The sequence below is a fragment of the Pipra filicauda genome, unplaced genomic scaffold, assembly GCF_003945595.2.
Source record: "Pipra filicauda isolate LSUMZ 115617 unplaced genomic scaffold, ASM394559v2 scaffold50_size3627746_pilon, whole genome shotgun sequence".
Lineage (NCBI taxonomy): Eukaryota > Metazoa > Chordata > Aves > Passeriformes > Pipridae > Pipra > Pipra filicauda.
The window spans coordinates 3,324,528-3,349,701 of NW_024104654.1; the positions used below are offsets into that span (position 1 = coordinate 3,324,528).

At 37.8% G+C, this 25,174-nt stretch overlaps 1 protein-coding gene across 5 annotated transcripts in view; it reads right to left on the minus strand.

Moving 5' to 3' along the window:
• Positions 1 to 25,174, minus strand: part of CDK8 (cyclin dependent kinase 8) — a 73,251-nt gene that overhangs the window by 20,136 nt on the left and 27,941 nt on the right. For 3 of the 5 annotated variants that reach the window (XM_039386840.1, XM_027727156.2, XM_027727155.2), the window contains exons 3-4: positions 17,778 to 17,888; positions 14,568 to 14,708 (exon numbers count right to left, since the gene is read on the minus strand). In XM_039386840.1, the coding sequence (XP_039242774.1) occupies positions 14,568 to 14,708; positions 17,778 to 17,888 (252 nt within the window). Of the gene's footprint in view, positions 1 to 14,567; positions 14,709 to 17,772; positions 17,889 to 25,174 lie in introns of those variants that run through there. The other 2 variants (XM_027727158.2, XM_027727159.2) reach the window with 2 other exon arrangements.

Below are 25,174 nucleotides of genomic sequence, written 5' to 3' on the forward strand. Positions count from 1 at the left end.
ATTCACAGCAGTTCACCTTTTTTTCTAGAGTCAAAGGTCCTTCACTTAAACAGCTCTGTTTGGAACAGAAGATTCTTCCTACAGACAAAAATATTGATATAGTCATATCACTGTAAAAATACAGCATCACATTTAAAAAAATTAAATTTTAAATAAGATGTCTTATTAGGAAGGTTCCCATTTCTAATATCATTGCATGAGTAGCCTGGAACAACATTTTTGGTTGAAAGAATTTTCCAAACAAGACCATTCAATTTAAATGCACATATGCATTTTGAGGAATCCCTGAAAAACACTGAAGTTCACTAACAAAAGTCAATATATGGGTCAGGGATCCTTATTAGGTATCTTTTACTCTAATCTACCATCTGGAGAAAAAAAAAACAAAACAAACAACTCACAGATTTTGGGCAACCCATTACACATTAGAAACTTATTTGCAAAGAAAAATAAGCAGAAAGAAGAGAGAAATCTGGATAAGCATTAGTTTAATTTGTTAATTTTCAATTAAAATTTAATTATTCAGAAAAAATGAAAGCTGAAATAGCTGATTCAAATTACTTGGGCTGAACAAGTGAAGAAAAATCTTTCAGCAATTATATACTCTGTTCTGAAAACACACTAAGACAGCTATCTTTTTTTTTTATAACTACAAATAATCAACTTGAAGTCACTCATTTTTGTTCTAATAGAGGGATCTTTAGTTTTGCCATTAAGTAAAATAATTTGCTCATGCCAAACAAATGCAAATGAAAAACCTGTTATGATCGTAAACCAAATGTGAAAAGCCATGCAGCAATTTACAGCTGCAACTTCAGAGACTAACAAGTTTCTGGTAATCCCACAGAACTACACTTCAGAAAAATCACCCTTCCTTTCCCAAACCCCACCTCAACAGCAGGGGAAGAATTCACTATCATGAATGAATTCTTGTGACCATAGCACAGCACTAAATCTTATCTGGCTTTGTAGGACGCGTTGTTGTGATAACTGGACAAATCCTAATCTTGTGCATTTATAATCACTATTACTATTGATGAGAGAAAAAAGATCCTCACTGAATCATTTTTAGGTGCTTCTAATTTAATCATTATTTGCAAAGTGTAAAAAGAAATCCTAAGAAGCAAGCTAATTTTGAACAAAGGACATAAAACCCCACAGGCTACAGCAAGAACTTCAGGCAGTCACCTTCACCCATCTGCCTGACCTGACGCGATACCACTCTCTCTTCACTCTGATCCTGGTGATGAAGGCTGCACAATTCCCAGGCAATCTATTCTCTTTCATTCTTCTCCACTGCACTGTTTTTCCTTTCCTTCTCACACAACAGACAAGGTTACTCTCATTGCCTCTTCTACATCAGCAGAAGGAGCAGACAGCCCCTCCTTCACTGCAAGAACTTCTTACACTTCCCAAGACAAACCTCTTTCTTCAGTCCTATCACCAAGATTAAAAAAAACAAACACATGAACTCTTGCCTGCTCCGTGTTTCCTAGTTGGTTATTTTTTTCTGGATGTATGATCATTCTGGTGGATTCCTTTTAGCTGTTCTGCCTTGGGCCACCTATTTATTTCAACTCAAGTGCTCCAAATTACACACTGCTCCTGCTGAAGCTTCACTAATGCTAAATACAGTAGAGGGATTGTTTTACATGCCTTGCACAGTATCTTCCACTTTATATGATCCTTATATGACTTTTATATGAGTGAGGTATCCTGCCTCACTCTGCAAGACTATTGACTCATGTTAAGGTTACCAGCCATGCATTTTCTTCACATCTTTTCTACAGGACTGCTACTTAGAACGAACATTGCAGTCACACACTGCTGCTTAACATATGTTGAAAATGTTTGTGTACATTCACAGAGAGGAAACTCAAGACTTCAAAACTTACTTATCTAAATTTCTATTTTGAAGGTAAAAATGCAAACAAAGTGAAAATTATACCAGTCTGTCTTGATGAGATGTAACCAAAAAAAAAAAAACCAAAACCACCACCACCACAACAAAAAAACCAAACCAAAACAAAAAAAATGCCTCAGCACCAAAACCAGCATTCCTGTTGCTCAGAGCAAGTTATTGATAGGAGCAGGAGATGATTATTTCTGTGTTTGCATACTAGATGTCTGGAAGTCACAGAACATTGTCTCATGCTCCAGGAAAAGTACTCTGCTGCTGAGTCCTCCTCTAACTACACTTTACCCATCAAAGTAACGAGGAAAAAATGCACCTTTTCAGACAGCTTAGCCATTGCGATCTTTGATTCTTAGTACTTTTAGCATCAAACCAGGTCTGTAGGAACTATTGATCTACATATTTTTGCTACTAGTCTGTTTCTGAAATTGGTAATTTTCAAAGACTGATTTTAAACATAGCTATTGGTGACTAATACAAATTCCTTTGAATTCTGTATTATAGTATTATTATAACGTAGATGCTACCTCCTCCCCACCCCTATTATTAACTCTTTGCAGCAGTCTATGTATGTTTATGAACAGACTCATACTCTTTACACCTGCATTTTAATGCACCTTTTAATAAGGTTTTAGTATCATCCTTACTAATTTTCATTTGGATAATTCAATACTTACGAATTTGACTACTAAAATATTACTCCGCAGAGGATTCACAGTGATGGGGTGAGTCACACCAGTGACTTTTGTTAACCACTGCTATTTGTGCATCATTAATGGCTGTGCCACCAATATTCAGAACTGGCCGTGCCATCCATTTCTACCTGTGACAAGGTAACTGATAGAAGTATAACATTCCTTTTCAATTTAAAAAAAAAGCAGTTTAACTTGAAAAGAACAACGCTAAGCAAAGGGCTTTTATCCCTAAATTGTTTTGCTTTTGCAATCATGACCTCAATGATTCTATTAAGATTTATATTTAATGACTTCTTTATATTTTAGATTTCAAAGTATTAAACAATACAGGAACAGAATCAAAAACACAACCCTACAATCATACCAAATCAAAACTGAACTTCTTCAATTGTATGTGAGCAAGTGCCTGAGAAGTATGAAACACAAATAAGTTAAAAATGTCTAGTTGTGAAATTCATAATTCAATGGCACAGAAAAAAATAATCAAAAAGGTTTAGAAAGACAACTGCAAGGGCTTAGCAAAATGTAGCCTGCTTAAAAGAGCACTTTTGTGGCATAGCAGTAGAAATTTTAATATATTGTTGTGGTTTATCACTTCCCAGTTAAGTCCTCGGATAAGAAGAGCTGTGAAGCAAAATCTACTAGGCTTCGGTCTATGACCAACAACACATTCAGCGTTCATGCTTCTTAAAGTACATCTCTAATAACCTTGCTGATCTTCAAGCACTCATAACATACACCAAAACAGTTCCTTATTATCAAGGTGGGATGCTCCCTTATTGCATTCTTAGGGACTGGAACTGTCTTTTTGGAATATTTTCTGATTGAAGAAAATAATCCATTTTCCTTCCACTTTGAACAAAACTGACTACTTCAATGCTAAACAGCACTCTCGCACAATAACAGTGTCAATAATCCTCATTCAAGAGATAGTATCAGCACTCTTCTGAAGTTAATTTCTTTCCTTGAATTCAAAGATGTGTATTCGCAATCAAGATAATTTCTGTTGCATCTATTAACTGATTTGGGGCTTTAAAATAAATTATAATCAAAAGACCACCACAACCACTGGTGAAAACAATGGCTCCACAGAACTCAACAGGTATTAAATCTAATCATCAAAACACTTTTTTATTACAGAACACATTAATTGTGAAAAGCATTGGAAAATTAAGAAAACCTATTTTAATGTAATACTTCCTGCAATTATTTTCCTATAAAGAACATCCCAGAGCTGTTTAAAATAAATAAATCAACCATCTAAATAAAATTCTCATTAAAACCTGGAGTCGTTAAAATAATCAGTAACAGCCAAACAAAAACAAAACTCTAAATTATCAAAGCACACATGCTCAAAAATTTTAAAAGTACAGGAAGTGTTTGGCAAGATAAAAGGATGCTGTATCTATGCCAGGGAGGCCTTCTGCTACTTACCATCAACTGTATTTTATCTCTGTTTCAGTCTGATAAAAGCTGTTGGTCTCACTATTACATTTTTATGCACTGAACATAGTCCAAAAATTTCCTTTCAAAGCCTGTACACCACCTAATAGACAGGCTTTTCTATCACTTTCATTGGATCTGAATTCAAGTTGAAAGAAAAAAAAAATAATTACATTTCTCAGGACATCAGGACAAGCTGCAGGGCATGACTTTCTGTATTAAGTCTCCGAGAAAGGAAAGGTGGGTATCATAGGCCAAAAATACTATTATAGCAGGAAAATCTAACAAGTCAAATATCATTAACACATCAGTCAAAAGTGTAGTAACAAACTTTATACACTAAAACAATCAACCTTGAAGAAACATATTTCCTAAGGGTTTTGCTAAAGCACCAGATGTCAGGATGACTCCGGATGCTGTGGACACATCAGAGCAGGATCAAATGCAAGTGCAGAGCGTGCTCTGAAACTGGTTTTTAGGTACTATGTTATTCCACATATAATTCCAACTCCTTTTTATATTTAGAGTTCAGCCTCACAAGCGGGGATTTTGAATGGGAAACAGAAACACTGAGTACCATTTTTACTCATTAATTTTGTTGGAGCAGTTTCCACAGGTTGACAAATATTCAGTAGTACTGTAATGTCATACATCCCAATCCTTCCACACAAAGGCAGAAAATTGCCTTATTTACTCCTTGGATTGCATGCAGTTGTGGTAACTCATACCATTTTCCTTAACAGCCCTATTTTATTGTTTTTCATTTAAATAATACCCTCATTGCTTCCATATCACCCTATTTGTATTGACTAACACAACTCCTCCTGTTCTGGATTAAGAAAAAATAACAAAGGTGAAAAGTCTATGTAATTTATTAGTATGCACTTTCCAGTGGTTGCATGGGATTTCTGTTTACCTGTTAAAGCAACTTTGTATTTCAAACAACACCTTAAAGATTGTGTTTTGTGTCACTCATATTAAGAGCAAGACATGAAGTTGGGAGTTCATAAAGAACAAGGTTTTTTAAGTTTATGTAAGTTTGTCCTATTTATAAGGTTACTTTAAAACTGCTTAGATTTAATCAAATGACTGTTTTCTTATAATCTTTTCCTCTACGAGTATAAATCATACAAAACACAGCATTTTCTTTCTACAGCAGACTGCAGTAAAAGCATTTACTATGGCTCCTTCCTGTATTTTGAACAATTTATATTCCTCTCACAGCATTTTACATGTTAACTTGTTTGACACAATCTTAAGGTATTTAGCAGTTAAAAAAAAAACCAACAAAACTAAATTGCAAACTGCATCTGTTTCTAAAATCATACTCTAGGGTTTTTTAAATCCTACTGCAGAGATTTTATTGACTAAGCTTACTTCAAAGGTAGATTTGTGATGAAAGAGCTTCCAGTCCCCCATACCTCTCTCAGGTCAGAACCACAAGTTATGCTGATTCTTTTTCTGTCTGGCGAGTACAGCTCATCACCATTAGTGGCAGAAATTCCATCTGAAGTTTCTAGAATGCCTTTCCTCTGTAGAAGTCTTACCTCTAAATGTATTTATCTAAATGGATATGAGTTATTGCAGCCACTTTACCTGTAACTACTGCATGGCAATGCACTGAGATGACTTGAGCTAACCTTCAAACAGTGAAGGATTACCTACATTACTCTTTCCAGCACCGGAATTAGTTATTTGGCCATCTTGGAAAGCCAGCACATGAAAAAAAACAGGCTAGTAATGAAAGAACAAGTTCATAGTTACAGAAATCAAAGAGATCTACTATGGTCCTCCCATGAGCTAATGTCTCTGCATCGTCAAACAAGTCATATATATATACAGGCAGATAGATAGAAAAATTATCTATGTATCAGGTATCCATCTATGAATGATATTCCTCAATATTACTTACATGACACCCATATAATTTTCATTACATTATTATACTTTAGTTATCAATCTACTCAAATGCCTTGGAATTTAAGTCGAAGTATTTCTAAGCCTAAAAAAAGTAATAGCAAAAGTATTTTACCAGTTGGCTCTGGTGCAACTCTCAATGCGTTTCTCCCACAACACATACCCTCCTGTATCTGACATCTATTTCTCATGAAATTTGGTCTGTTTTGATATCCTATCTTTTTACCAAATGTACCTGAATTTTGCTAACAGATACAAAGATTACTTGGGGGAAAGTAACAAAGAACCAGCTTGCCCAGGTGACCTTTGTCTCCTTAAGCAGCTACACAGTATCAACACATCAACATAATGGGGTTTTTTTCTTGTAAAAACAAAACTTGCTTTTTTTTTAAACTATTTTTTCCTAGAGACTGTAAAAGCAATGCTATTATTTTGCATATCTAGAACTCTAAAGCACCACCTTGTTTCCAGTTCACAAGTCAATATGCAATATGAGGACACTTGTGTTTCTGGTGCTGTTATTAAACATATATTCCACCAGACAAGGACAAACTTCCCAAAGGCACAGAAGAGGTCTGCATTGACTTCATATCCTGTAAGGTAAAGATACAAGTGGTTATAAAGATCAGTCCTGAAACATTGGATCTAGTCCTGAAGGACTCCAGGGAAACAAGGAGAGAGAAAACAAAAGCAGTACTCTTCACATTTATAGCGTTTATATTAATATAAAGAAAAACTACAAGTTACTTTCAGATTCAAATTCGTAGTTCCCCTTTTGCAATAGCTCTTCACTGCCTGTTAATCTGTCTAGGATTACTGGTTAAAATTATTTGATTTACAATGATGTAGAAATGTCAGGGAAAAAATACTCCACTTCCATTGCTTCTTGTGTCTGACAGTTCTACAGAAGATAAGGCAAAAATATGTCACTAAAACATCAATAATCACGTAATGCAACTTCATGTCTACAAATACTAATCTGTGTTGCATTTGTATGTCCCTAAGACATGTGGTGGCAGTTCAATAGAAGTTTACACTGATTACAGAACTCCAAATTCAGAAACTCTATTTGTATTTTCTCCAGGCAATAACAGTCTCAGAGTAATTCTGCCTAGGTTTGGTCACATTATTGAATTGGTAAATTAGCAAAGCTCCTCTTATAATACATATATTGCTCTCCCTTGACCTCCTCTTTAAACTTTGGACAAAGATTGTATTTACTGTCGTTTCAAAACAAGATATACTCACTAATAGAGCAAAAAATAGTTGCCAGTATTATTGCCAGCTGTAAACATGAAGGTTGTGAGACTTCGGTTTTATCACCACAGAGGATTAATTATTTTGAGGATGGTTTATGGAAAAGAAATACTGAGCTAAAAAGCAGAAAACCCAAATTTAGGTTCCACCATACAAAGCATAAGTCAGTACCCCAGACAAACTGATACAGTCAGATCTTTTGGAAACACCTGCAGAAGATAATAAAAGGCTACAAAAAATTACAGATAAGGTTGGACTCGACAATCAGGTAAACGGGGCTTTGAACAAAAGCAGTAGTCTAAGAGAAGTGGATTTGAAAAACCCATACCTGAAATAGAGATTTCTGACCTTTCCTTGCACCTTACTTTCATTTGAATCAACTTAAGAAATGAGCTTTTCACTTGGAAATCAGAAAAATACCCATCAAATGTTCCCCTATTCAGCACTCCATCTTATTATTAATTTGAAACTAACAGCACTGTGTGGTAAAATATTATCAAGATTTTTAGGACATTTTGCTAAACACCAGTTGCTTGGATAAAAATTTTCAGGTGTTTTCTGTTGATCTCACATATTATGTAAATCTTTGAGTTTATAGTATCCTTTCACTATCCTTACTTAAAACTTGTTAAATGGCCTTGCATTTTCTATAAAAAGCTATGAAAGAGTACATTCATATTCAGGAATTGCTTGAATGGATGTGCCCTGTGAATTATAAAAAACAAACCCAAAACTTTTCACTATCTTTAAAGACTGTCAATTTACAAAATCACCAGGAAGTCTTGCAATGAAGACTAAATATTGTGTTTTCATTTATATTTTCCATTGGATTCCAGTACTTAGCACCTCCAGCTAAGAATAAAAGATACAGGGCTAATCCAATAAAAGTCTAAAAATACGAATCTCTGTAACACTTTAATCCTATAGAATTGACAGGTTTTTTAATATCTTTAGGTATCTCTTTCTAGACACACTAGTGTTACACAAGTGTTTCATACCCAAGTCCGTAACAACTGATGATCCAGTAGAAGTATATCTTTCATTTTTTGACCACACAGCTTCCAAAAAAACTTTTGGTGATACGTCACCTTTTTTCTTCAGGAAAAGAAAATGGCACCACATCCTCCCCCTCATCATACTGCTGTCAAGATACATTGCAAAAATGTCTTCCTTTGCTGCAAAGTATTCCACTGCGTTCTTCACATTGTTACTTATTCCATATGAGCTATTTGATCTTTCATATTCATCTTACACTTGTTCCCTCATAGCTCCCCATCCCCTTGGTTTCTCTTCTATTATTTGTCACGAGCTGGATTTCAGACTTTGAAAAAACAGTAATTTTTCAAGACAGATCAAATGATGAAGATATAACACATTTCACAGAATGGCTGAGGTTGGAAGGCACCTCTGGATATCATCTGCCAACTTGTTGAGGTTGTGCTTTCTGTCTTTGTTCACATCACTGACGATGATGTTAAACAGCACTGGTCTCAGTATCAACCCTTGGGACACCGCTCTAGTGACTGGCGTCCAGCTCAATTTCATGGCACTGATCCTTTGAGCCCATCAACTCAGCCAGTTCTCAATCCACTTCACTGTGCACTTCCTAGTCTCTACTTCATTAGTTTGTCTACAAGGATGTACGAGATGCAGAGTTGAAAGTCTTACTAAAGGAAGCAATATCCACTGCTGTTATGCCATCCATCAAGCTCGTCACTGAAGGCTTTCAGGTTGGCGAACCACGGTTTCCCCTTCATAAAAATCCATGTTGACTACTCCCAATCACCTTCATATCTTTCAGATGCTTGCAAATGCCTTCCAGGAGGATTTGATCCATCACCTTTCCAATGATCAAGGCAAGAGTGATTGACTGGCGTGTAATTTCCCAGATTCTCCTTGAAGACAGGAGTGACATTTCCTTTTTTCCCCACAGGTACATCCCCTTCCTTATGGCTATGACCTTTCAAAGAAAGTGGTCTCACTATGATTTGCATACATGAATATGAAGCACATTATTTTATGTATCTCTATATACTTCTCTATGGTAAACTCAAAGATCTCTACACAAACTCACACATCTCTCCGCACTTTTCTAACTGGAAGGCTGGTAGTACTGCAGCAATATGCTCCACTTCTACTTTTAAATCTGCATTTTTATAAAGCTGACAGACATTATTCAGTCAAAAGTTTGACCCAAGAGGCTATTTTCTTTCAAGTTTTTGGGTTGTTTTCCTTTTTTTGTAGTTTCTCTCTTTTTTTTTTTTTTTTTAATCACTGGCACGAGCACCAAATACTTAAGTTTTGCAATCTCCTTTGATCCATTTCTATATCTGGATTAGTTACTCGCTTGAAAGTTTAATCTAAGACAAAGAAAACACTAAGAAAGGCAGGCAAGGGAGTAGTCATGTTCCCCATAAATAGAAGTATTAAGGTACACTAGATATTATTTTAACTACAGAACATTTAGAATTATAGTAAACTACAACTTGGAGAAGAGCATGTAATTGTAAGCATATGCAAGAAAACAAGGTTCTGCTAGACACACTGTTCTTTTGTGATCTCATGAAAGTGCACACCTAATGAAAAACACCTTGCTAACAAAAATCCTGGGAAATGTAACAGCTGACAACCAAAAGAGTGATTGGACTTGGACTGGGCTTTTTTTTTTTCTCCTCTGAAAGAAAAATGACTACCAAGTTATTATAATGCCTTTCGGGAAACGATGCCTATTACCTGTTGATATACTTAAACAGAGTAGAAAACCACTCTGCTTTGAAAAGCTGCAAACTTCTTTCTAGTAATGTGCACAGCTTTTCCTATTAATTCTTTCTTCTTTTTAAGCATTTAGGTTCATTCCTTCAAATGACCGCAGATTTGGAAGCTCTACAGCAAGACCAAAGGGCATTCCTGTATTTCTGAAGCCATCATTGAATATCGATGAGGGAGAAATCCTTGGATTCTAAATTAGCTCTAATGGGGAAAATGGTAAGCTGCTAGGGTAAAAGTTCCACGTATTTAACTTTGCCTAATGCACACAATTAAGTGATTCACCTTCCAGAGCCTCAAAAGTAATTAAGATTTTGTCTAAAAAAAAAAAACCACAAAACCACTCCAGCAGTGGCTTCTCCTCACTGATTAGAACATCTCTAATCCCAAACCTGGCAGCAGGTATCCTTGGGAAGAGTCCAGGTCCCAGGAAGTTATGTTCCAACTATAATAAAGCTTGACTACCTCAAAGCAGCAGTTTAGCTGAGCTACACACTAGAACGCATTCACTAGCAGTATCCTGTGCTAGTTTGCAAATGTTCACCTCCACAGTGACACAATCCCAGACCAACTAGGACACAGATGTTATTGACAAAGGTTTAGAAACTGTCATTCATTTGGCAAGATACAGGAGGAGGGGAACAGGAAGCAGGAGCCCAACACTGTGTTAACCCCTCTTCCATACCTGGCTTGCCAAGTGGCAATTCATCTGTTCAACACCCACTCACACCCCACATAAAGAAATGGGCCAGAGAATGTAGTCTGAAGATTTAGAAACAAAAATAATTTTATCCTAGTGTCTCAGCTGCAGTACTATAAGTAAGACCTGTGAGATTTCCTCTGTGGTTTTTTGTTTGTAGTTTTTTTGGGGGTGCGGTGGTATGCTTTTAACCATTGCTGCACCATGGAAGTACTTCAAATAGTTTAGATGCAAATTCTATTATTAATGTAAATTGCAGACTAATCTTACTGTCAGTGAACACACATGTAGTGGAGGGGTCCTCCTCTCTTAGCTGAGACTGGATCCTGACTGTGTAGACAGGACTACCACAAAATATTATTAAATAAAGATGCACTTTCAAATACTAACAGGCATGGCACAAAAGTTACCGTACCATGCAAAGGGACTGCTGTTTTGAGCCCATTACTTGAAAAAACCTTCCAAGCATGCTGTAAAATGCATCTTCTCTTTTCCCTTGCTGTTGAGGTTGCAGATTGATGAAAACAGATCTATGGATAATCTTCTGCTTATGCTTATTTTTAGGGTAAAATAAGAACTTGAAGCAAAGGAAGAAGTCCAATAGCTGGATATTATAAAATGGAAAAAATACTAGGAAAAGAAGTCAGCAAAATGCATGCTTCATAACTAAATTCAAAATATTATTAAAACTGTAATTGATGCACTTTGTGGTAATTACATGAAGTGTTCCTATTTCCTTCCTGCTACAATCAGAGCATGAATAAACTATCTGCTTTCAATTACTTTAAGCCATGAAATTTAAGAAAGCTGAAGAATATGCAAGTCAAGTAAGAAATTTTAAAAAGGCTGGCATTTATTTGTTGAAAAATTCTACTGGGGTGTTTCAAAGACTTATGGAAAAATCTAACTACTGAAGCACTGCAGTATTCAAAGATAAATACAATCAACATCTCCCTTGCTCTGATGGAAATGGTGAACTGGCTTTCGTGTACCCAGGGAAAGAAAAAAAAAACAGTTAACTATTTAAATAGTTAAGTTACTGTAAAGACTTGTAGGCATTTTCTTTGTTAAAGACAAACCATGAATACAAAATTCACAATAGACAATTGTTGTCTTCTTACAGTTCTTACTGTTTCATACAGAAGGATAGTCATTTACACAAACCTTAAATAAATTAAGATTCCTTGATTCCAACACCGTGAAGACAAATTTCAGTCTAAGTTCCTGTGATTTAATAGCCACTAAGTTTTACTGCGTGGCTTGTGGACACTAGCAAAAAAGGAGTTGCTTTATGCTATACTTTGTTCCTGGTTACATAAGTCAAGATCTCAAACTCCAGAACATTACCTACCTAAAAGCTAACTTCACTAAGACATCTTAAAAAAAAAAACCAACAACCAAAACACCCAACAGAAAGTCAAACCAAAAGCAGAAAATTGCACTTAGATGGAAGATAATCATATAAATAACTCATACCCTTTAAAAAAAATCTTTAGTCTATGAGAGAGGAGTAGCAAATAACAGATTTTCCTGCCAAAGTACTACACTCTTTAGCTTTCTACCACCCCCAAGCACCATCACTCTTATAATAGCTAGTATATGACATGAAAGCAAGTGTGTTACTTAAGCAGCTCTGTGGGTGTATCTAAATCCAGGAAAATACAAACCACCTAGAAACTACAGCAACACCTATCATTTTAAAGACACAGTAAGAAATCTGTCCAGCCATCCAATCTGGAGTTAAAATTGACAACACTGTTATTCCTGAAGAGTAACATATTCTGGAACAGAAAACCACATCTAAGCATTAACATCAGTTATTCTGCTTTGAATCAGAATATAGGTGCTAGCAAAGTCCCAGTTTTTAGCTTTACTTTTCACCATCCTGTCTTTCTAAGACAAAACACTAGGTAGAATCCTTTTTGTTACTCGGGTTACTCCCAGGAACTCTACGACTAAAATAAAAGGAAAAGAGCATTGGCAGGTACAATTCTGTCTTTTGTCCTGCATGAAACATGTGCCTTCTAAACGCAGCTCAAACTGGACAGTTTCAAAATGACAAGCCTGAAGGTTTCCACAGACAAGGCAGCACAGGCAGCTCCTGTACAGCTTTTATAGGATTCTCACCAACACAGCTTGACAAGGTTCCGGTGGGAAGACCTCTCAGTCTCTGCCTCAAGCTTTTGGTCTTTTCCTCAGATTATCAAAAGATAGCCAATTGTGAGGTGGATTTTCTGCTGGAAGAAAACTTCATGCTGGACTGAGACCACCAACTCATTTCACACAGACCAGAAAATGAGATGGTAATAGTTTTTTGCAGTTGCCAGCTTATACTGTATTTGAGCTACAGACCTAGATGTGAAAGGCTCTGTAACAAATTACCCATCTCCTGAGCCATCCAGTTAACAACATGCATGGTTTTCTTTTAAGCATAACTGAGTTTTAAGTTAATAAATTTTCTGAAACTGTAGAAAGTAAAATATGAGAAAAATCTGATTCTTGATAACAGGTCATTTACTTTCTATACGCCTCTTAAAAATATACTGAGAGTACTATTGCAGGCAGAACATTAAAGGAAGACATTACATTTTGGTTTCAAACCAAGTTGTCTAAGTAGTAAGATGCACTATGAATTTCTTTATTATATTTTGCTCCACTACTTTGAGTTATCACAAGGCCACCAGAATATTTTTGATTTTCTTTTTTCCACTCAGTGCTGAGGCTTTTGTTCTATTCCTAAAACCAGGAGCAAATTAGAAGCAACATTCATACAATGACTTCAATAAAACAAAGCTTCTTTGTATTTCAGTTCTGAAAATGATGTTTAGCAGAGATAAATCTTTTCCCATCTTTTAAAAAGAGATATTGGCAATCTGTAAAAGCATGTATCAGGCATGAAAATAGACAAATAACTAGTCCTTGACCACCTTCCCAGGAACACTACTAAAACCTGTTCAAAGACTAAAAGTGTTCAAAGACTAAAAGGAAGAGTAATAAGGAAGCCAGACTTATTGCACCAAACAGAATAGAACTGGTAAGAAGGACTCATAGCAATGAAAGGTCAAAGTAATGATACTCTCATACACAAATGAAATTTCAATAATTAGAACTATCATATGTAGGTATCATACTTTGATCGCATTTTTTTTTTCACTTTACTTCTAAGAATAAGAGCTAAAGACAACTGGCTCAGGAAAACTACCAAATTTTAAGACAACAGACAAAACAAGGCCAGCTAGCTGTGAGCATATTTCAAGGGCAAACAGATAAGATTTGGTGAGATTCACCAATTTAAAAGAATTTGATGATTAAAAAACACTCAGGTTCAAAACATTTTGCTTACACTGTGGTTTGGATAAACAGCAGTTTACTTGCAGAATACTTCAGAAGTTGGCGTGGCTATATTTCTGGTAGATTATAAATATTAGGAGAAGATAATGGCCTTCAAAAGCTACTTTCCTATGTACAACTTAATTTTAGAGAATTTTTATTTTTCAGCAGTTCTTACAGCCAATCATCCTCTCCCCCACCTACACAAAAGCCTCATTTAGTTATTTATCTTGCCTGCAGTGATACTACCAGAGGCATTTTCTGTACCTCAACGTGCCTGTTATTTAAGTGAACACTTTTAAAATAGTTTGTTTAGAAAAATCAAAAAATGAAAACAGCCATCTGATACACTTGCCCTCATAAGCATATCAGATCACAGCCAGCTTTTAAAATTCACTCTAGTAATCAAGGCTGTTTGACTGCAGCATAAAAATACATATTTATTAGCACAAGCGTTTTTGTTTCCCAGTGATTTTTCATTAAAAAAACAATCCTTGCCCTCAATCATCATCCCAGTGCTAAAACCCATTGTGGATCCACTTACCAAATCCCTGTGTAACACCCAGTTAGCATGCAGGTAGTGAATACCATCTAGGATCTGATATAACAGCGACTTCACCATTCCTCGAGGTAACTGAACTGGTTTCTTGTTTGCTTTAGAAGCCCTGTGAAACTTGATTATATGCTGCGAAGGGGAAAAAAGAAAGGAAAATAAAAAAAGTGTAATGTTTGCCCAAAAAGATTGCCACTGATTCCTTACACAGTCTTCTTAGGTTTTTTCCAACCCTTTATGATTCATTTTCAAAACTAGAAACCTGTACCTTAAGTACTAGAAAATTAATACTGTACTAGGTAAAGTGATCACTGTCCCAAGAAAATCTCTCAAAAATGAAATCAGTTTTCGCTGTGGTTTAACCCCAGCAGGCAGCTAAGCCCTACGGAGCTGCTCACTCACTCTCGCACACTGGTATGAGGAATACAAAACCAATAAAACTGTCAAAGCTAATTTCCTAGCAGATCACTGATCCTGGAAGTTTTAGAGATGTTTTTGTTTGGGGAGTCTTTTTGCTAAGATATGCTGATATCTTGTCTGTCACATCACATAATTACAAGGGCATTACCTCCTACACTATTTTACTTTTAGGTTTTTCTCCTACAGCAATAATGACAGTGTATTATTCAAGACCTAATGCCAAACAGAAACTTTTGCAAACTGTACTGGGAGTTTTTCACATTTAAATCAGAAGCCCGGATTTATTGCTTCTTTATTCACTATACTCTTAAAATAGTACTGTCAAAAAAGAAGCTGCTGACAGAGCAAAGCTATAGATCTGTCCATCTGAAAGTCAGCCACCAGGCCAGACATGGAAAAAACCTTTAGCAATTTTAAGTGTATATACAAGCAGTGATATCAGCAACAATGAGGAGTCCAAAACGATTATGTTGTCTTAGCACTTGAGTCTCGGGTGTCACTAACTTCAAGAGCAAGGTGTGCCACAGCCATGGTAACCATTTCCATTCGTCTCCTTCAAACAGAGGCAATTTCTTGAACAAACTTCTTAATTCTGTAATGGCTCGCACTTCTGTGATCATCAAAATAGCCCTGATTTTGTCCATCCAAAACCTGGCACCAGACTTCTATCATGTGTTCTTCCTACCTTCCTGATCTCTCATATTCCAGGTGCTAGTTAGCTAAACCAACTCCCCCACACACTTTGGGAAACTGCCTTTCCTCTCTTGCCACAGCCCAGCTCCATACAGCCTGCCCTCCTTTGCTTCAAGCATCAAGCTTGACTTTCCTGTGAGGAACAGGCACATTCCTGCCCTGCCAATGTTAAAAATGAAGCTGCACAGAGGAAAGAAATATTGATGAAAAGGTGACAGTCCCTGCACAGTCAGCCAAGCACCATGTGCATGAGCATCCCTCAGCTACAAGTTTTCGCCTCCCACTTCCTCTGACTCCAAAGCTAATGTTATTTTTCACACAGTGGACAGAGAGAAGTGAATCTTCAGAGACAGGCAGAAAAACAGATGGCTGTCCTGGACTTTTTTGTTCCTGCTCTAATACACTCTGTGCCCTTTCCCAGCCTTACTTGACACCTGTTGTGCTAAATATGCACAGCACTGGAGGGCTTGGTCCATAGCTGGGGCACAGAGCCAGCCCAGACACTGCAACTAAGTCTCTCTCATCCACATACAGGGAACAACCAGGAGCTGGTATGACTGGGGAGCTTTGGAATTCATACAGGTATGTGCATGTAAGCATAGAAGTCAAAATTGAGGGTCATTCCTAAGTTACTTATATACAAACCAGTGTTTCATTAACAGAAATGCTTCTGCAGTGATTTAAGTTAAATATGAAGCAATGCAGAAATGTATAAATACAAACAAAGACAGGTAACTAATAGTCACAATCATCCTAACAAATATAAAGCCTTGCAGCACATTTTGAAACAGAAAAAAACCTCGAACATTGCTAAACTTCTGTAGCTTAGCATATCATAAATGCAGGGAAGCAGTGGGAAAAAAAGAATGTGCTTGTTTTTCCTCCACATTAAACAAAAACAAAACCAACTTTACTCAATTTCCTCAAGATGATGTGGTTTTTGTTTATCAGCCTTCAGAATGTCTCAACATTTCAGCTGTTGGTAACTTTCTTTGTCTCTAATTTTATGTTGGTAACAAAATCTCAATGCCAAGTACCAGAACTTCCAAGACACTTAACAGTGAGAAAGTATCTTTGATTTAGCTTAGCAGAAAGAACACTGACACACTAGTTTTTAGGCAAATGCTACTGAGTTATTCCCAACTACAAGAAACACCATTTTCCAAAACTAGTTTTACTCTGATTTGTGCTAAGCTACATGCTGAGGAAAAAACAACTCATGACTAATACTGTTAAATTCTTACATGAACACAAACATAAAAACGTCCAACTCATTCCAAATTGCTTCCACTGCACCCTTTGATCTGAATCTTAGTATCTTTTAAGGTTAGTATTACAATATTTGTACCATTGAGAGCAATGGTCAACTTGTATGTCAATTAATTCGAGGCACGCACACCTTTTTTCAGGGAAGTCAAGGTTGCATGGTATTCTTATTTTTTCATGATCCTACTTTACTTTTTTAAGTATTCCAAATGGGTATTAAGCTTAAAAATACTGAGTTAACAGAGGAAAGTGGTATCTATCTTAAAACAAGTACTTTGACTCCAACATGTTTATATTTTAAAGCTCTATCTTGCAATTAGGAATAAACAGCTTTCCTCCCAAATATATAAAATTTCTGCAGAGGAGTTGAGTAAAAATTCTTCCTACTGAAACATATGAATTAAATTTCCATTATATACAGTGGCACTACTCTCACTTCATGTATTCACGGATGACAATCAATGTAACAAACTCTAAACTGTCCTAATCAGAAAATAAGTTTGTCATTTTTCAAAGGGAATTCACTTGCATCATCAATTACATTTTCCTGCACCCTACTTTAACTGTAATAGGCGGTTCTATTCTATATTTATTTAACTAGAGTTCTAGCTACTGAGAACTGATTGCAGATTTTTATCTTCTTAAAGAGATCACAGGTTAACTGTGTACTGTGTTGACTCAACATTTTCTGTTGCTTTCCCTTTAGTACTGAAAATGCATCCAACAAGCATCCAACTGTGCTTAAAACGATGTCTCCCCTGATCTTGTCCCTTTGCTGCAGCTAAAACTCTAAGCCTAGTACCTACAAACAATTTACCTTACCCAGAGGTCATGCTCAGCGTAGTCAAAGAGAAGCCACACCTTCCTGTCAGCATGAGAAAGAAACACCTTTTGCAGAGAAATGACATTTGGATGCTTGAGCTCCCGCAGCAACTGCAAAAGACAGAAAGTCCGCAACAGTTATATCCACACATCCAGAGTTGTGAAAGGGCTGGAAAGTCCTTTTAACAGTCTTTGCTACACACTCTACAACACAAATAACAAAAGTTGAAATCTGCAAGTCACAGAGAACCACATATTTTTTCATGAAAAAAAGAGTCCTTGGTTTGAAATAAAAGCTGAAAGCAGGTCATAACCCCCTCAGGGCATTCACTCCCTACTCATTTCCTAAAAGTTGAAGTCTATGTAAACCTCACTATTATCCAGGATCAAGACGACTCCGCAAACAGCCAGCTGTAGCATCTGTCCTTTCCCACAGGCTGTAATCTTCGACAGTGCCATCTGGGGGACCCAATTTTCTCCTGACTCCCAGTTATCTGAAAAGGCCACATTCTGGTTGCAGACATTTGAAACTGAATGACTCGTTTCAGAGCTTGTCGATGCACTCAGCTAAATGAAGATGTGGTTTGTAAGGTGGAATCAGCTGATCTACAAGGTCACCACTCCCTACAGAAGGTCCAACTCCCTCCCTACAACACAGATTACATCAGTCAGTGCACTCAAGAAGCCACCCATAAAACAGCTCCCAGTTCAAGAGAAAACTACCCCAGATGCTCAAAGGCAATGACCTGCTGAGGAGCTCTTGAGCCAAGCACTAACAGCAGAGACAGCCCCAGTGAAGGGACACAGCTAGAAGAACTTCTTTCAGCAGCAGTGAGCCATTAAGCCTGCTCAGCTGCTTCAGAAGCTACAGCTTTAACCCCACCAAAAGAAAAGCATGGATGAGATACAACACAACGACTGAATACAGACAGCATCAGTCTACTTGAGCTCTACCGGTCATATTGCGATCATATCATACTCACTCAATTGTTAAGAAAGAAAAAAAAAACTTTATCTAAGCAAACTATGGTCAAGCGTGGCTACCCAAGACTAGATGAATTCTTGACAGCTCAGTCTGCCAGAAATGATGACATTTGTAATAAAAAGAATTGTGACAAATATCTCTAATTAAAATTTTGGAGACGGTCAAATAAAGTGAAACAAAGAACTTTTATGAATAGCACGCTGGGTGCACTGCACTCGTGACCAGGTCCGAGCACACCCCAAATGTGAGGGATGAGCCCTTTGAAGACTCTTTGATTTACATAACCACTCCCTCGCTCCTCCCATGCCAAGCCTCCCTCTTTTCTTCCTTAAAAGGTGATATAGTCGTCTTCTTGCAGTCCATCGGTTGTTTTAACCAACCTATCAAGCTGTTTCCCTGCCCCAGCCGCATGGTCCCTTGGCAGTGAGCCCAGACTGGTCTTACTGCCTTACATACCTTCTGGCCTGCCTTCACACCATAGCTGTAACAGTAAGTAACTGTAAGCAACCCTGTAAGCAGAACAGTGAGCAGCCCACCAGTCCTTGGCCATAAAATGGCTCCCCAACCCCCCAGATAAAATGACCTCCAGGTATCTTGGCATGAGGCAACCATTGAAACTGCTGCTTGTAATAAAACCGTCTTATTTCCTGCAGAATGGTTAAGGGTTTGGGTTTTATTAAAACAATGGAAATTGAAACTACTATTTGAATATGCAATTTTACTTCTGAGAATGAATTATTTTCAAGAAAATATAATTTTCCCTCTACGTAATAGAGGAAACAAAAAAATTCATTCCTTTCTACTGATACCTTTGTCACATATGGTAACTTTTTAGAAGCTACTGAGACAGTAAAATGGAGGTAGATATCCGCATGTTTGTTCCCTTCTTTTCTATTTCATTTGAGATAGACTCCCATCCCTACTCACTGAGCAGTCTTCAGTGTGGCATTTCTTGAGCAAGAGGGCCTATAGCCCACAGAGATTTTCTCTCAACTATGAGATCAAACAGGGAGACAGAGTTGAGGAGACAAAGCAACAATACAAATCAATGCAGAAGGCAGTAGTTTCAGCATGGTAAAACTCTTAAGATCTGTCAAAGCACAAGGCAGGATCCACAAGTATGGAATTCTTTAAATTCTTCTAGTTCCTACAAAGTGTAAGATCAGCATGGGAAAACCCAAGAAATGCTTATTTGCAAATTTTTATCAGTTACAGGTGGGAACTGCCTGTGGTAAGTTAACCCCAGCCAGCAGTTAAGCCCCACATAGCCACTTTCTCACCTTTCTCAGATGTGAGTGGAAGAACAAAAAAAAAGCAAGCAAATTTTTGAGTGAAGATAAGACAGTTTAATATATGAAGGAAAGAGGAAATAAAGAAGCACCAAACCCACAACAAAACAACAAAAGCAATGCAAAGGCAATCACTCACAACTTCCCACAAGAAGACTGATGCCTAGCCAGTCTCAAAAGTGAGGAGAGGTAGAGTGGGAAATAGAGAAAGCCTGAACACTGTCAGCAATAGCCAAAACACTGGTGGGTTATCAACACTACTTTAGCCACAAATCCAAAACACTGCATTCTACAGACTGCTATGGATAAGATTAACTGCATGGCAGACAGACCCAGTACAGCATGAAAGACCAGCCTCTCAATGGTGAATGAGGTTACAGTGTTTAAGGATACACTGTGCCAGTCCTTATAACCCAAGAATTTTTGTTTAATCAGCATAAATTCACATCTTAAATTTATGCTAAACATCTTGATGAATTAACTGTACCAGAAGATTGCATGACAGTTCAGCAACTAAGCATCCATACCAAAATGTCATCAGACTTCCTGTGGCCTGATGGACACATCTTTACCAGACACAGACTATTCCTCAATGAAAGATGCAGATATTAGTAAGAGCTCTAGAAAATAATATTAATTTTCTCTTTTCCTGTCCTATTTTAAGTCTGTCCTACTCTTTACTCCAGAGGTAGCAGCTATCACTTAGCTAGAAAATCCAATCTCTATACATCAAATCTGATTCAGCTTGGAAGCACACCAAGAACCCATCACCAAAGCTGGTCCAGAATATCACATAAAGGTGAGAAAATTTTGAGTACTGCAGCAGAAAGTTTTCCTGTCTGCATTGTGAGGCAACATAGATATAATTCTCATTCATTTGTGCTAGAGGTAGTCAATCCTGCAGACTTGGAGATTCACAGCATTCCTTGCTTTTTCCTCCCCAATCCACCTTGATCACTCCCTTTCTTGCCTTTTATCTTTCCTCTAAACATCCCAGCAGTCCTCTCAAATGCCCAAAAAACCCCCTATCCTCCTATATGATCTACAGCAATCTGCTTTCCTTCTCATCAGTTACAAAGCCCCCGCTGGCCCTCCTCAAGGACACACCTGAGAAGTTCCTTTTGTGGTCCATCACCAACTGTCACTGATGGCAGCTGTTACTGTTTGTGCATCTGTGTACTCAGTTTATCATTATTGCTGATTTCTGCCTTTGCCTCTCGTGCTAAATAGCCGTTAACTACAGTCTGCTTAAAAAACCTGATGGGTTTGGTCAGACAGCTACAGGCACCCCAGTGAACAGGATGGCTAACGTACAGCAGCAAAAAAGATCGCTGCAGTGGTGACAGATGATTCTTGAATCACTGTCTTGGAAAGGTTGAAACTCTCAGAGTGACAAATGCAAACAGTGTCTGAAGGGCAGAAAGAGCTCATGCAGATCATAACACATCACACGGTCTGTAACAAGCATTTTCAGCAACCTCAGTCTCTCTCTAGCCCATATGCCACATGCCTCTCCTACCAGATGATATGATTTGTGTCCAACAGCTGACAGAGTTCAAAGACAGTTCAGACACAGTAGACTGCAAGAAACATGGTCTGAGTATTGGTATGATGCCTAGTAGTGATAAAAACTCTTTTTTGGCCTAATGACTCTGATACCAAATTGCTTCTGTCTCTCCTAGCTCAGTTCTGTAGAACACAAAGAGAAAGAAAAAAACTACGTGTCTGGCTATCAGTAAATTGCCTTCCTTTTCATCTGTGTATCACATGATGATTCAAATCTATTCTCTCAACCAGAAAGGCTTCCCTTTTATTGGTTAGACCCTCTTTAAAGAAGGAAGACCCAAAAGACCTTTAAAGAGATAGAAATCAGCAAATGATGAAGATGCCAATACATCTGGTTTGACTTGTGTTAGAAGCCCACGTTGTCCCTGACTGGTCTTGCCCTTGCTTTCATATTGTTAAAGATCCAGCAAGGGAAACAGCATCCCTAAGTGTAAGTCCTGGGCTTGCACTGAGGTTCCTCCACCTCCCTCTTGAAATGCAGAAATACTCCTTCCACAGCCATAGGGCAGCTGGGGGACAGTAAAGGAAAGTGTCCCAACGATGCATAAAATCGTTAAATTGCTTCACAAACCAGGACAAAGTGGAGTAAGCCAGGATGTTATTAAATAATCAACAGCAGCATTAAGGGAGCCTGGCAAACTGCTGCATGAGTAAAGCCAATCTTTTCTTTCACTAACAACAATTATCTTTCACATCAAATATGAGCTGAACTCAGCACAATTCTTTATGAACATGACCTCCTTCCTCCGGTGATATTCCCACATTTCCCATAAAGCTCTCCACCACTACAGCACTTCTCATGAGCCAAGACACTGCACTTTTCACATAAGTGAGGATTTCTAGCTATACCGCAAATGCCATTCCACCCTGCTCTTGATGCTTGCTAATCTTTGTGGTCTGTGGGGAATGTTAACCTGCATAGTGCTGCAATATTACCTTGCTTCTAAAATTCAAGTTGCATCAGGTAGGTTTAAATTAGTCATCAGGAAAATTTCTTCACCCAAAGGCTTGTTAAGCAGTGGAACAGGCTGCCCAGGGAAGTGGTTGTGTCACCATCCTTGGAGGTATCTATAAGACATGCAGATATGGTGCTATGGTGCTAAACCACTGGTTTAGTGGTAGATTTGGCAATGCTGGGTTAATGGTTGGACTTGATGATACAGGTCTTTCCAAACCTAAACAATTCTATATTTCTATAAATGGAGCACAGACTCATTTGTTAGAGCAATTGGCCAGGTGACCTGGCCTAGAAGGAGTTTCTCTCCTGATGTCCTGATCAGGACATTAGCTGTTTTAGAATAAGCAGCTCCTTGCCCTCACAGCCTTTGAGTGCCATGCAGCACACTTCTTCCAAAGCTTAGAACAGTCAGAAAGCTGGCTACACACAAAGTCATCAGCAATATCAACCAAACATTCATTTAAACAAAATTCACTGTTGTGTTATCTTTGCTAGTTTAATGGCATAAATTCAAACTCTAATCATCATCTCATTCTTCAAAAAGATTCACATCAGTTTCACCAAAGGATCCAGCAACAAACATCATATATTAACAGTCATGCCATGGCTTTAAGATGGAAAAATGGGCAAACAAGGACTTGGAACAGAAAGCAGACTGCAGTTGATGCAGAAAGGCAATTTTCAGACTGGAAAGTGACGGACAAAGATTTAGTCATCCTGTAACAGATAAGATGCCAGTGGAATTACTGCTAAAGCAGATGAGTATAGGCAGTAGTGAGACATTACCTGAAACACTATGCATAATTCTGGCCAATTCAGGGAAGATTAATTCCAACTGCAACAGGGCAAAGAAAGATCAAGCCTATGCCCAGAGGAAGAGAGAGCCTTCAAGGCTCAAAGGAAACAAGCAAGGCTCAAGGTTCAAAGGAAACCAGTAAGCCAAGCCAAAATGCTTATAGCCTGCCAAAACAAAGCCAGAGAAGAAACAGTCTGTATCTCTCTTTAAAATGAAACCAGAAAAGCTATTCTAACTGACAATATTATCATAAAGGGGTATGAATTAGTCATGATTAATTTTGGCTTAAGATCTGAATAATATTTAGAGAGTCGCTACTACAATGAGACTTGGGAACTGCCTTCAGAGATTTTTCTTTTCCTTACACGTTTAACTTGTAGTTTACTAAATTTTTGAAGGTACACTTTGCTCGTCTACAAGAACAGGAGCAGAATATGATGACTCTGGAGATGTCACCCAGTTCTAAGCCACAAAAAAATCTGAAAAAGCCTTCAAATCATTATTCTTGGTTTCCTAACAAACACTGGAGCTCTACTCAAGTACTTTAAATTTGTTATTTAGACAAAACCCCAAATTTTATTACACAAGTTCTTAAATCCTAAGTTGCCTTAGCTGCTATCCAGTAGATTCAAGATCTGTTTGCTTCAATGTAAATATAATTTTACAGTTTCATACTCTCATGAGTCAGATATTCCACAATACCAAAAAAAGAACAGAATACCTGCTCAAAGTACATGCTGTTTTCCTTTCAGAAGTGTTCACATGAAAGCTTACAAAGGCAATGTAACAAAGTTATAATACTGCTCACTCTAAGAATTTATTATGAAGCTGACAATACATTTCTGAAGCTCCAGTTCTTCAAAGCAAAAATTTCACATGGTTGTATATTTTATTTTTAAGTCCTAAATATGCAAAAAAGAAGCCTGACAACACAAAACATCAAGAGGAAAAAATGTATTTCTGTTTTTAACTTCCACCATTTCTAAAACAAATGAGTCCTATGTAATCTCACATGCACATCAATATTCATTAGCATCTCCTATGTCCAAACACATTCAGAGTGTTAGAAGAGGCATTATTAAAGGTCCTCTGAAAGTAAGGAGATGGACAAAGAACCCAGATGAGGCAGACACTGGATGTCAAGCTTGGTCAAATTCTGCTGTTCACAGAAAACGTGATTCCTAAGGATTTCAATTAAAACATTTAATCACAATACCTTAATGTCTTTGTCTCACTGTCATAGAACTAAAAGTAATGCTACCCTCTCTTTACACAAAATCTCTCAAGAATATTGTTTACAGCCCAGCAACACAGCTTGATAAAGTTATTGGGACAATTTTTTGTTCTTTACCAAGGGAAAGTGTTGAAGAGTGAGAATCCTGGAGTCACCCAGTTTAGCTTCTGCCTTATGGAGTCTCTCTGGCTGCTGCAAGCTGCAGAGTCCTTGGTCACCCTCAGACCTGCTCTGAAAGACCCCTTACACCCTTCTTCCAGCCCTTCCACTGGCAGAGGCAAAAGAGGCTTGATAATCATGTAAAGACATCCTCTTATCACCCAGGGCATAGAAGCCCCAGTGCATGGGGAGGACCAGTTCACCTCTAGAGTAGCCTCCTCTGCCAAGCTCAACTCAGCCAAGACCACTTATGAACAGCAGCTCCCTTCTCACCTTCTACAGGGCACAGGCCTGCTGCTCCAGCTCTGCCACTACCTCTACCACCTTCTAGCCCAGAAGCTGAAAGCCAAGGTGATGGAGCAGATGCAGAGATGAGCAGGTCTGCTGCAGAGGCTCTCCCTTTCCCGGGG